Raw genomic sequence first — 12,792 nt, forward strand, 5'->3', positions numbered from 1 at the left:
CTTACACTCTAAACATTGAGGACAATGTTTCATTTAAGTTTGGGGGGAAGGATTTAGTTATGTTGTTTAGTTATGTTGTTTCAAATTGTTGTGAAATTTTAAAATTTTTGAGTGTGTCTACTGTCTAAAAACGCAGGATTTGGTGTGTTGTTTCGTTATCCTTCCAAACACCTATGATAAAGACTTGGATTTAATACTAATATGGTTTTTCAGAAATTGATAGTCATTGTTTAAGGTCTGCATGTGATTCTAAGTTAACCCTGTCCTGCATGCCATCCTTGCACTTATTGAGCACTTTGCCAAGTTAGTCCAACGTCTTGCTACTTAGAGACGTTATGCAATTCTACTTATCTCATGATCTTGGTTTCGTACTCTAGAACTTATTTGAATATTTCTTGAGACATTTTGTTGCCATACAATGCTTAGGAAGTGATTTAGGCCATGTTTGAACCGTTTGAGCCTTTCTAACCATCCCTCTACATGTATTCATCCCTAGTCATCCCATTTGAGCCTACGTTAAGCCTTTCTTTGTGTAAACGAATCCTACCATAATGAGCCTCTGTTTTCTTATCCTTACTTATTGTATGAGCAATTAAAGCTATCTTCAAAAGAGAGTCATAAAGAATGCAAGGTTTATAGAGCAAAAGTGAGTAATTGGTGCCGTAACCCAAGTGTTGAAAAGAAATAAGTTTGGGGGTATTGGTAACTAATCAAAAGAGGTAATGAAGTGTGACCAATGTAGTCACTGCCCTAGGGTGTTATAAGGAGAACATCATGGTGATCTAGGGTAAAGAGCCACAAAATTAGGCCAAATAAACACATTTCAAGGTGCTGAAATTATGTTGAAAATTTGCTCATGTATGTGTTCCTTGCTTGTTACAAAGTTCAGTACTCTCTTATGCTCTTACCTGTGCTTTAAGTTTGCTCAAAATATTGTATATCTCATATCCCTTCTTTCATTCAACCACTACCCTAAACCTCATTACTACCCTTGTAAAGTCCTTTTGATCCTTGGTGTTGCATGGTATTACTGTGGAGAGCAGATTGGATAATGAGCTTATGGGGTTCGGAATTCTTGATTTTGCTCTAAGTGTGTGCGCATGTACTTATTTAAGTTGCAGGTGCTGTTCGGATTTGGCATTCACACACTACACTTAAGGGTGTCAATGCTAGCTTTGCTTTCTCGTGAATCATGTGTGGAACTTAGATTGTGATTGTTGTGTTTTTTTTTGGAACCATATACACTGATGATTCTTTAAGGATATTGTTTGGAAGGCTAGTTGCTTATTTCCTGTTTCCTAAGTTGTAGTTTTATCTTGTTTTGCTCGAGGACTAGCAAAATCTAAGTTTGGGGGTATTTGATAAGGTCATAATTTCACACATTTGCATGCCTTCTTTGCTTAGTAATGTTGTTTAGTTTCTCTTTATTTTGAGTCTCTTACCTATGTTTGTGTGTTTTGTAGGTTGGGACAGCAAGGTGATTAGATTTGGTACAATTCATGCATGTTAAGGGTTGATTGGCACAAGAGGAATATGAGCTTAATGAGAGAACCAATTTGGGCCACACTCCTTGTCAGTCCAGTTTCGAGGGTCATCTTGCAGGCCTCATTTCAGTAACTTACACAGGTTGGATGAGGAGACATCCTTCATAGAAGTTGTTCCAATGGGTGTCTATTATAACATATCCAAATTTCAGCCCAATTGGATAAATCTGGAGCCCTCAACACGTCAAACACTAAACCAAGCTCACAGAAATGTCATGTTGGCTGCCATCATATTTAATGTGCCTACATCCCTAGAGCCATGTGCTACACATCAGAGCAGCCACACATGGGAAACAAATCAGTATGGGAACTCAAAAACCAAGAAAAGTTCACCAAAGCAAGTATGGGCAGCTGCAGCAACAGGCAAGTATGGGCAGCTGGAGCAACAAGCAAGTATGGGCAGCTGGAGCAACAAGCAAGTATGGGCAGCTAGAGCAGTTGGCAGCAGAGAGGTGTGCTTCACCAGCCAAAGGGGAGCACGAAAATTGCACTCTATAAACAAAGAGTTGCACACTCATTCAGGGGGGAGAGGGAGGCAGACACACACATTCACTTCATCCATTACTCTCATACACACCACAAAGAGAGAAGGGAGCTTGGAGCTGTCAAGGGAACTTGGAGCTGTCCTGGGAACTTCCTTGCTGCCATCATCTAGTTCTTCTCCTCTCTTTACCCTATCTATGTATTTCTTATTTTCTGTATTCATAGTTATGTCTAACTAATCCATTTAGTTAGGGCTTAGGATGAAGCCCTAGTCATGAATATTCAATGTTATGGATGATTTTATAGTTAATTGATTTCCTTGCTTTCATTATCAAGTTGTTAATCTCCAGTTTATTATGTGCTTGATGTATGTTTTCTTAGAGTAGCTAACTAGGATTTTATGCATCTAGCACAGGTTGGGAAGGGGTTTAGATTCACCAATTCTACTCTCCTTCCACAAGCAACACATGAATGGCCTAAGAATCATTCAAGGGGTTAATAACCATAGGTTGACTAGGACAGATACCATGTTCTAGGACTTGTGTGATTATCATATTCTCAAGGAGCTTAATGACTCTTGTATGCTTTATTCTAAGTAGATACCATGCTTAGGTTGCATATTAGAGATCACGTGTTGTGTAGATACCATGCATAATCACATGCCTTAGGAGAATCATGCATCCTGCACCTAGATACCATAGGCTTGTATGCGATAATCTATTGTTGATGAAGCTTGAGTCAGTTTCTATGCATTCATAACTTGGATAGGAAGACTAGTGGCAGATTCCAAGGCTCTAACATCTCTCCATCATTGTTTTACAACTTGTTCATTGCTGCTAGTGTTTACTTTCGAGCACTTTCATTCACTTCCTTGTTTTCATTTCAACAACAAAACCCCCCATTTCGAGTGCGTGTGTGGTGCTAGGATTCTGTCCTAGACCTTGAGTAATTAGCAAGAGGCATTGTGGAATTCGACCTTGCCTTTAGCTAGTTAGTCAGTTTATTTGTTCTATGTTTTTCTACCATTCTAAGTAATTTAACTTGGAACCAAGTTACCATTCTCCGTGGGATCGACCTCGTATTTACATAAGCTATACTATAAACGGTTCGTGCACTTGCGAGAATTAAAGTTGCTGTTTTTAATAACTCATTTTAGTTGTTAAGAATAGGCTCAACATAGACAGCCACTGAAAAAAGGAAACAAAATTCGACGGACTACCACTGAAACAAGGTAATGATTTCGGTGGTAACCCATTGAAAGTAACATATATTTTCATAAAAACCATGTTTAAATTCGGTGGACTACCACTGAAACAATGCAACGATTTCAGTGGTAACCGACCAAAAGTAACATTTATTTTTCGTAAAACTAGGTTCGAACCATACATCCACAAAGTTGAAATCAAAATTGAAATCAAACCTTGGCTTTTCAAAATTGAAATCAAACTTCGACTTAATCAACACTCAGAAACATAAATATAGAAATCAAAATTAAAATCAAACCTTGGCTTTTCGAAGGATTTTGAGGTAAGATGGCTTTGTAAAAAATGGAGAGATCAGTCGGCTGCGATGGCTCTGTTTCAAATGGGATAGGGTGTGTGATTGGGGTTGGGGTTTTCAATGGAGTCTATTGCAAATCAGATAAGGTGTGCGATCCAGAGGATGGAGTTTTCGATGGGGTGGGGTTTGATATGGGATGGGGTGCGTATGCCAGAGGAGGGAGTTTTCGATGGGGTGGGGTTTGATATGGGATGAGGTGCATCTGCAAGAGGAGGGAGTTTCGATAGAGTGGGGTTTCATATGGGATGGGATTTACACAGGTAAGTTAAGGAATGAGGTTCATGAGGGCAATTTTGGAAGACAAATGGGGTGTAGTGAGTAATTCTAAATTTTACTAAAATTCAGTGGGGTGTAAAGAGAATGTGGGGTTCGAGAGCAAATTTTGGGGTGCCCATAAAATCACTATTTAGAATATGAAGCTTCAACCTAAAAGCAAGCATAAAGTAAGGGGTTTGTAGTTCAAGTGGTTAAGAGCATTTACACTTGCATCCTAGGTCCTAAGTTCGATTCCCCCTCCTCCAATAACGCTTTGTATAAATTTAAAAAAAAAAAAACAAGTACAAAAGATAGAGAGCTTATATCATATTATAGGGTATAATTTAAACCAATATGTCCTATTAATTGTTCAAAACATCACTATATATGAAAATTAAATTCACTCCTATGCCTTGGAGTTTTTTTATTGATAAACTGATGAACCGATGGATCGACCAAATTGGACCGAATCGAATTTTTATATTATTTTTTTCATTTTTGGTCAAGAACTGAAACAAATCACCCTATTTCGGTCCAATTCATGGTCCGGAACCTCATACCATTAATTCAACCAAACCGAATCGAATCGAACAATATGGAAAAACTTAGTAATTATTTCAAAAGTGGAGGCGCATGTGTCAAACTCCTGACCTCCTCATGAACTTGAAACCATCATACCAGTAAATCGCCAATGCTTCTGTGATAAAGTTGTATAATAAATATATTTAATAGTATACAAGTCGGAATTAAAAACACTTCAAAACTTAAAACCCTAACATATGAGTTACGTTATATGATTGACTTCTTAAAACTTAAAACTTAAAAACACTTCACTGCAGCACTGTCAACTCTAGTTTGTCTTGTCTTTCATTCTTTGAGTTTCTTCTTCTCTCCCCCTCTCTCCTCCTCTCCCTTCAAGTTTCACATTGACTTCTTCTTCTCTCTTCCTCTTCTGTTTTGATGGTGGTTCAATCTAGTCAACTTAGTCACCAAAGCTACAACCCTTTTCTTTCTCTTCAGAATTCACAAGTTGACATTGGCTCTTCAAAACATTTAATTTTGCTTTAAAAGAACAAAACCTATATTAAAAATGCTAAAAACCTACCTTTTTTCTTTTTAGATAATAAATATAGACCTTCTTCACATGTTTTTCGTATTTTTCATTTTTATTTCCATAACACTATATTAATTGAATTGAAGAGTCTGTGGGGGCACAAATTATTCAAGTAGCAAACAAACATTTTCAAATTTTCACATATGTCAACAAATTTTAATTTAACATTCATTACATTAAAAGAAAAATGAATAAATCAAATAAATAAAACTGAGAGCTCATTTGGGAGTGATTCTAGTCCTCCTAGAATCACTTATAGGGACATGCTTCTCAATATAATCACTTGATTTGAAGCCATTTTGGGGGAAGTGCCTCTAATGTGTTTCTCCATAAAATCACTTCAAACCACTTGGCTCGTTTGGGAATGCTTCTCTATAAAGTACTTTTGCTCATAAGTGCTTCTCACAAAAGCGCTTTTATTATAAAGATGTTGAAATTTTTATAAGAAATCTAAATGCTTCCTGGAAAAGCACTGAGGAGTGCTTTTTGAAGAAGCACATAGCAGGTGCTTATCCAGAAAACGTTTCCACGACCTAGAAGCACTTTTAACATTTTCTGCTAAATGCTGTCAAAAGCGCTTTTAGTTACCAAAAGCACTCATAAGTATATAAATAATTAAATTATCTATAAAAGTGATTATTAACTTATCTAAAATCACTCTCAAACAAGCCTCGAGTCAATACTTAGCAGCAGCAACAAGGAAAAAGAAAAAGAAACGAAAATTGCAATGGCTCTCGATGGTTAGTACCCACGTGCAGTAAAGACCAATGAAGAAGCAAAAGGGATAACAAACATCGGAAGCTAGGAACTTGCTACTTCCCCCAGAGGAGACGTCACCGATACCTTCGTCGCGCGAATTACACAAAGTGCCACAGACACTCACAATATCTCTCTCTCTATCTCTCTCTCTCCTTGGGCAGCTTCTTCACTCATGCAAATGAGCAATCTCTGCGCCAGTCCTCAATTTCCATTCAAATTTTAATGGCTGATTAAGGAAACTTAATTGTAATGGGATGGGAGCCCAGAAGAGCATCCATGCTGGCAAAGGTGGGATGCTTAGTTTACTTGACAATCCTTCATTTCACCCACAAAAACCCATAGTGCCTGTAAACCCATAAAGTATTTAACTTTTATGCTGATTAATTTGTGTGATTTTTCTTTTTCTTGTGTGATTAATGGGTTGGTTCTGTATTTTTGTGTCATTGTTGTTATTGACGATGCATAATGTGATCTCTTCTTTTCTTTGTAACAGCCAAGATTGATGTTAATGTCGATTTCACTCACAAGCTTTGTGCTTCATTGATGCTTCCTCCTTTGAGGTTCTTTTTATTTCAATCTCAGGACATTTTATTTATTTATTTATAAATTTACCCAAGAAGTTTCCCATAGTGATTGATTCCTCTCTTTATTACAGTAATGGCAGTGGCAGTCCTCTCTCTCTGATAATTGGGAGGTGAGTTTGTTTTATTTAATAATTTTAGCACTTGAAGTTTGGGTTCTTGGTGTTTAAGGTTCTGGGTTTTCCCCTTATTTTGATTTGTTTTATAGACATATTCTAGTTTATGGGAAGTGCAATTTGGGTAAAGAAAGGACGTACCATTATGAAACTTAGTATTGTTTTCCAATTTTTCTTATGCTCTGATCGTTTTCCACTACTTGAATAAACTATTCTGCTTTTATTATGGCAGTCTTTGCATCAAACATCCAAACTTATTTGGTGGAAGTGAGAAGCTTGATGTGTCATGGGATAAGGGCCTGTATGATTCTAATGTTTTAATGGCTTATAGAAGACCAAGACCTGAATGGCTAGCTCAACAGTCTTTTGTAGTCCAGGTTTTTTATTTATCCTTTGTGTTGCTATTATTTAATTTGGAGAATGTGAAAAATTATTAAAGAGTGTAATGGTAGTCTATTTTACAAACCAATTTCTCTATAAACCTAACCCAGTTATTAACTTGACGTAATTTTTTTATTTTTGTATAGTTCTAGTAGAAATTCATGGTATTGGTATCTTAATATATAACTTTTTACATCCAGCATTCTATTTCACCCGAGATAGGGGTTCATGGCATTCCCATGGACAATTTCTCACGTTCAGGTAGTGGAGGTGTAAATTTGTCTCGATTATCAGTGGGCATGGATTTGAATGAGCCTGCAAGTTCCAAATGGAGTAGCACAACTAGCATAAAGTTTGAGGTACCTTATTACTTTTTCCACTGTGAGCATCCTTTGGTATTTATTTTCTTCTACAATTTCTTCCCCGTCTAATTATGTGGATTTTAATTTAATATGTGCTATGCAGCATGTCCGGCCACTGAATGATAATGGCCAGTCTATGAGCCGAGATCTAGATGGATTTCCTGTCACATGCAGGTAATCTATGTTTTGGCACTTTATATTATGAACAGTTTGCTAGACTAATGTTTTAAATCATAAGATGATTATTATGCAGTGGAAGTCCTCATGATAGCATGGTAATTCTAAAGCAAGAATCTCGGTATGCAAAGGCAAATGATCACAGTTTTTTTCATGTAAGATTTCTTCAAATCGTGATAGATATAATGTGAGGTCTTAAATGTATACTTGATAAGTGAGCGATGAATGTGAAGCTAACAGGGAGTTTGTCTTGAATACAGTTCAGTCTGCAGATAGAACAAGGGATACCAGTCCTATCTAAGTGGCTAATCTTCAACAAGTTTAAGTTTGTTGCATCAAAGGGAGTCAAACTTGGACCGGCATTTCTCTTGACGAGGTGAGCTAGTTCCCTGATCTTTTGTACAGAGTTGATTGAGCAAGGGAACATAGTGTTCATAGGAAGCACAGCCTCCAATGGAAAGGGGGAAGCAAGTGTCCATGGAGCATTTGACATGACTCTAAAGTAGTCTAACCCAATATCAAGTGTTAAAAGAACTTTGTAAAAGAGTTTATATGATTTCAAATTTTTGCAAGGTTTCAAAACTAGGAACTAATCTTTTTTTCTTTGTTTTAATGATTAAAAAAAAAACTAGAATTCAATCCTTCAAGAAGGAAAAAAGAAGAAGCAAACAATTAAGGTTACCTTATACAATATGAACCGTAAAGCATATAACAGGGTTGGAATTAATTTTGACAAACAATTATTTTTGCTGAACTTTAAGAATGGCCTAACCTGCTTCAGAAACTTCTTAAGTTTCAGTTTGTGAGTCAGATTCACAATCCGGCGTATCTATGTGCTTTGTATAACTTATGGATAAATAACCCTGCCTCTATCTGTGTTACTCATACATTTTTCTCTGACAGAATGACAGGTGGTTCCATTGTAGGGGACATGGCTCCTTACCAAGCATTTGCAATTGGAGGTCTTGGCAGTGTGCGAGGGTATGGTGAGGGTGCAGTGGGGTCTGGTAGATCTTGCTTAGTTGCAAATAGCGAATTGACATTGCCTTTTGTATGTAATTCCTTCACTCTTTATATGTTTCTAAGAATCTATTACATTTGTTGCATTATTTTATTAGCCTGGGAAGTCATTCTGGAATCAGTTGAGTTGTCTTCCATGATCATTTATCAACAAATACTAATTGTTCTAAACCAATATTTTTTTCTTTTTGATAATTCCTTATGGCTGAAACAAGACACTTTTCAACCATCAAGTTGTAGCTCTTCATATAGATTTAGATTTATCACTCGCCTTACTAGTATCTGGTGACAAATCTATCTGTTTCCTCAATTCTTTTGCAATAAATTGCTTATGAATTCTCACAACTTTTTTTTTTTGTTCTTTTTTTTTTTTTGTCTAATAAAAATGGGTTACCTATTTCTTACGTTTTTTCTTTTGTAAATTTTCCTACTTTATATCTGAGATGAACTAGCACAAGCATTACCTACAATGTTGCTTATTGTATTTAGAACAAGATGCTGGAAGGTGCTGTTTTCTTGGACTGTGGAACTGATTTGGGGTCTGCTCATCATGTACCTGGTGAGTTCAACTTTCACTTGGTTATATTTGAACTCTTTAACTTGGTTGTAGCCTGTAGGCTCAGAAATTTAATTAAGTCCGCTTTTTCAGTGTTTCAATAAGGAAAAGGAATTATAATGTAGGCTGTGATATTTATATCTTTGATGTCCTCTTCTGTGACTAAGAAATAAAGTTGCTGATCTTGGGGCCTGGTATAAATACCTCATCACAATTGTAACATAGGCCTTTTCCCTTCGGGCCTTCATTTCGGAATAAGATCGATTATTGGGAGGTAAGGTGGTTACAGTACACCTAAAGCTACTGATTTTGCACATACCCCTGTTGCTCTCACCTTGGGGTTGGAAATAGTGCTGTTATTTGTGGAAACTTTGGGCAAAGAACTTAGGCTGGAATAGGTCTTGGGAAAGAACTGATGAGAAGATCCTTTAGCCTTAGCTTCTTTTGACTACTGATTACAAGACACACTACTAAATGAATGGTCACTGACAATGTTGGGGGGGAAGAAATCTGCATCATACTCCAGATTTCTTCCTTAAACCCTTTTTTTCAGGACCACCATAAGTACGTTAAGTTCTTTGAATCTCTCCTGGTATATTTAGTGACAGAACTCAGTTGTTGTAGGTTATTGAATTCTCCAAGTTTTCAGAAGTCCACTATGAAAATCCCAGGCACAAATTTTTACAAACTCTTGCAGGTTATATTTCGTTTTCCTTCTTAGTAATCTAGGAAGCAGTTGTCAGGTCAGCCTTACCTTCCAAGAATATGGATGTGCATAAAACTTTATGATCAACCCCCATTAGATTCAACTGAAAGAACTTCCTGCACTTCCTTACCCTGCTCCTCAGGTGATTTCGATCTAATGTTGGAATATCCACCTTTGGCATTGCCTAAATATTTTTTTTTGACTCCAAGAATACTTCCTATCTTGTTCATTTCTCATATTTTCCAGTTGACTATCCTCCTATCGGTTACGCTCTTGATCAGAGTTCTCCTCTACCCCTGACTGGGTTTCCTAACCTTTTTTATTCATCATCCCGGTTAGCCCTGCCATTGGAGCACTGATTTGCTACTTATTTATCCAATACCTCTCTCTACTTCACCCGTAGTCCTGTCCTGTTGATGATCTAAGCCTATTTCTCTTTAAGGATTCAATTTCTTGTGCCAAATCTGCCAGTTTTTCCCTTTAGCATTCAGGGCATGCCTGCTCTAGTTCTAATTTCTAGTGACCTTGCAACAATAGAGCTGTTTCAGAACTCAAGCACTGCAACAAAAACATTGAAAGCCAAGATTGAGTAAAGAACGAATTTTCTGTAGCGAATTTTTTGTTGCAATTAGGTTTGCATGTTCCAGTCATTCCAATTTAACCCTGAAGTTTTCACATTTTGTAATGTCCACTTGTTTTCTTTTTTTTGGTAAAGGCCAGCTGGTAACAAATAGCTCTTTTTTTCTCTGTCCATGTGGCCATGTTGGCTTAAAATGGGGGCCATGTTGCCATGTAGACAAATCTAACAGAGGGTTAACTTGCAACGATGTGAAAATGTGAGGTTCTCTTTAATTGATTGGCACGTCAAACGGTACTCCACACTTTGAGCTTTCTCTTTCTTTATTTTAGCCTGCCCTCAAATCGCTTGTAAATCACAATACATTTAAGTACTTTAGCCTGCCATAGCACTTTACCCAGCATACCAAAGTCGGGTGTCTTTCATGTGGTAGCTTCTTTTACTGATTGGAAATACTTATGTATCACTTTTTAGCCCCAACAATTGAGTAACCCACACAATCTGCAAATTGATACAATTGTACGCCAAACCTCTTACAAGATTCATGTGCAAACTTACTACTTCTTGGGGTGATTATCTTGCTCCTGCTATTTCTTGACCATTCTTAACCTTCTGTTTGTTATACGTATCAAAATTTCTTTTTCTATTGTAATTGTGGTTCAGATTTCTTAATGTTGTTTCTTTGCATGGTTATCTTGTCAATTCAATTTCGGAGTTTCAGGAAACCCAGCCTTGAGGCAAGGTAAACCCGGATCTGGAGTTGGACTTGGATATGGCCTTCGTCTCAAATCACAGTTTGGCCATTTTGTGGTTGATTACGCTTTAAATGCCTGTCAACAAAAAACAGTCTATTTTGGCATCAGCAACCTTGCTTCATGAATGCTCCGTGGCCCAAGTAGTTGCAGATTTCACACTTCTTCCGTCTCCATGTCCTATTTTCCAGCCAGAGCACGGAGGCAGTATATACCAAATGCCATTCATTACTGATCAAGTGTTGGTTTCTGCAGAATGTTAGCTGCAGCTATCCAAGTTGTTCACCTCCCCAATTTGGGAATGAGATTGAAACTTCAAGAGCATTGGAAATAATTATTGTCTTATTTCCTATTTTTCATTCAAATGATGAAATTAATTGGTAGAAATTTTTACAGGATAGCTTCTGATTTTCTTTAAAACACATACCAGATTTGGGTTGGGAAAAGGAATTGTTTTGTACAAATATGCCTCTCAATTATAGAAGATGGTTTAAATGGAATTAATTTTACTTGTGATCTCGTGCTGTTAGAATTTGTGTGGAAGGATTTCATCTGATAGAGAGGTGATGAATGAACTCTTGATTTTACATTTTTCACCCTCTCTACTTGTGGACCAGTTCAGCTGAGTTTTCAAAAGAGATTTTTGTAAAAATATCATCTAAACTTATACCTCAGTTTCAATTTGTCACCTCAAAGAAAAATTTAAGAGAAATGTCACCTTAATTTTTCAAAATTCAAAATTTCCCAACACCTCCGGCCGTCCCCAAAACACATTGTACATGACCCCCCCTCTCTCCCCACAAAATTTGTGTGTGGAGTGTAGGTGTTCTATAGTGGAGAGCGAAGGAAAAAGGGTGAGAGGGAAGGGGGAATGGGGGAAGGGGCAAGGGGCAAGGTTGGGGGGCACAGGGGATAGGGAAAGGTGAGCGCTTTTTTTTTTTTTTTTTTTTTTTAAATTTATTTATAATGATTTTTACATTTTAAAAATACCCTTGAAAATGAATGGTATTAAAGTCATATGACAAATCATGGATTTTGAAAAATTAAGGTGATATTTCTACAAAAAATCCCTTTTCAAAAAGCAGCAGTTGTTTCTCAATTGTCTTCAATAGTTTATCATCTTTGTACTAAAAACTAAAATACTTCTTCTGGAAACATCATGTGAGCTTTTAAGATTCCTTCTAAATGTCCATTGTGGGGCCCATTTCGCATTCTATTTTAATAATCTAAACTCTCTATTTTTCAAGTTATTCTTCCAAAAAAACACTAAAATGACTACATTCAAATTAATTGTTAAATATTTTCCGATTTAAGTGATTTTTTGCATAAATAATCTATGAACGATGACTTGAAAAGTAGGTCAATGTGGAGCAATATCGTCATTTTTTAAGATTCTTCTCGATTGCTCATTGTGGGGTCTATTCGGCATTCATTATTCATATATCTTATTTGTAAATATTTGGACAAATCGTATAATTATTTAAAATATAGGTCAATTTGGGCATATTATGTGAGCTTTTGAGATTCCTTCTAAATGTCTATTTTGGGGTCCATTTCGCATTCTATTTCAATAATTTAAATCGTCTATTTTTCAAGGGGTGCATTTTTGCTCACCACCTTAACCATAGGTGTACCCTCACCACCCCTCCCAAAAGTTGACACATGTCTATATGTTTAACTATAGTTAATTCTTTATTTTTTATTTATTTGATAACATTATTATGAGAGAGAAACAATACTTCAATAAGATTTTTCCTGATTTACCTTTATTAACCTATAAAACTTTCCACTTTTCTAAATTAATTAACAACTACCCAAATAAATATTTGGCAATTGGCTTTATGTCCCT

General features: G+C 36.5%; 1 protein-coding gene across 1 annotated transcript; it reads left to right on the forward strand.

Moving 5' to 3' along the window:
* LOC18773127 (outer envelope protein 80, chloroplastic) lies at nt 5,687-11,459 on the forward strand. The gene is made up of 11 exons (XM_007205350.2): nt 5,687-6,003; nt 6,209-6,275; nt 6,371-6,409; nt 6,645-6,789; nt 6,994-7,152; nt 7,259-7,329; nt 7,409-7,487; nt 7,593-7,708; nt 8,236-8,383; nt 8,842-8,911; nt 10,913-11,459. Exons 1-11 carry the CDS (start codon nt 5,970-5,972, stop codon nt 11,068-11,070), a joined length of 1,086 nt encoding a protein of 361 aa, XP_007205412.1. The 5' UTR covers nt 5,687-5,969; the 3' UTR covers nt 11,071-11,459.

Source organism: Prunus persica, chromosome G6 (assembly GCF_000346465.2).
Source record: "Prunus persica cultivar Lovell chromosome G6, Prunus_persica_NCBIv2, whole genome shotgun sequence".
Classification (NCBI taxonomy): domain Eukaryota; kingdom Viridiplantae; phylum Streptophyta; class Magnoliopsida; order Rosales; family Rosaceae; genus Prunus; species Prunus persica.

Coding starts and splice junctions, on each gene's coding strand:
- LOC18773127 (XM_007205350.2), top strand. CDS start 5,970: ATGGGAGCCCAGAAGAGCATCCATGCTGGCAAAG. Junction 6,790..6,993: donor AACAGTCTTTTGTAGTCCAG/GTTTTTTATTTA, acceptor TTTTACATCCAG/CATTCTATTTCACCCGAGAT. Junction 7,488..7,592: donor ATGATCACAGTTTTTTTCAT/GTAAGATTTCTT, acceptor TCTTGAATACAG/TTCAGTCTGCAGATAGAACA.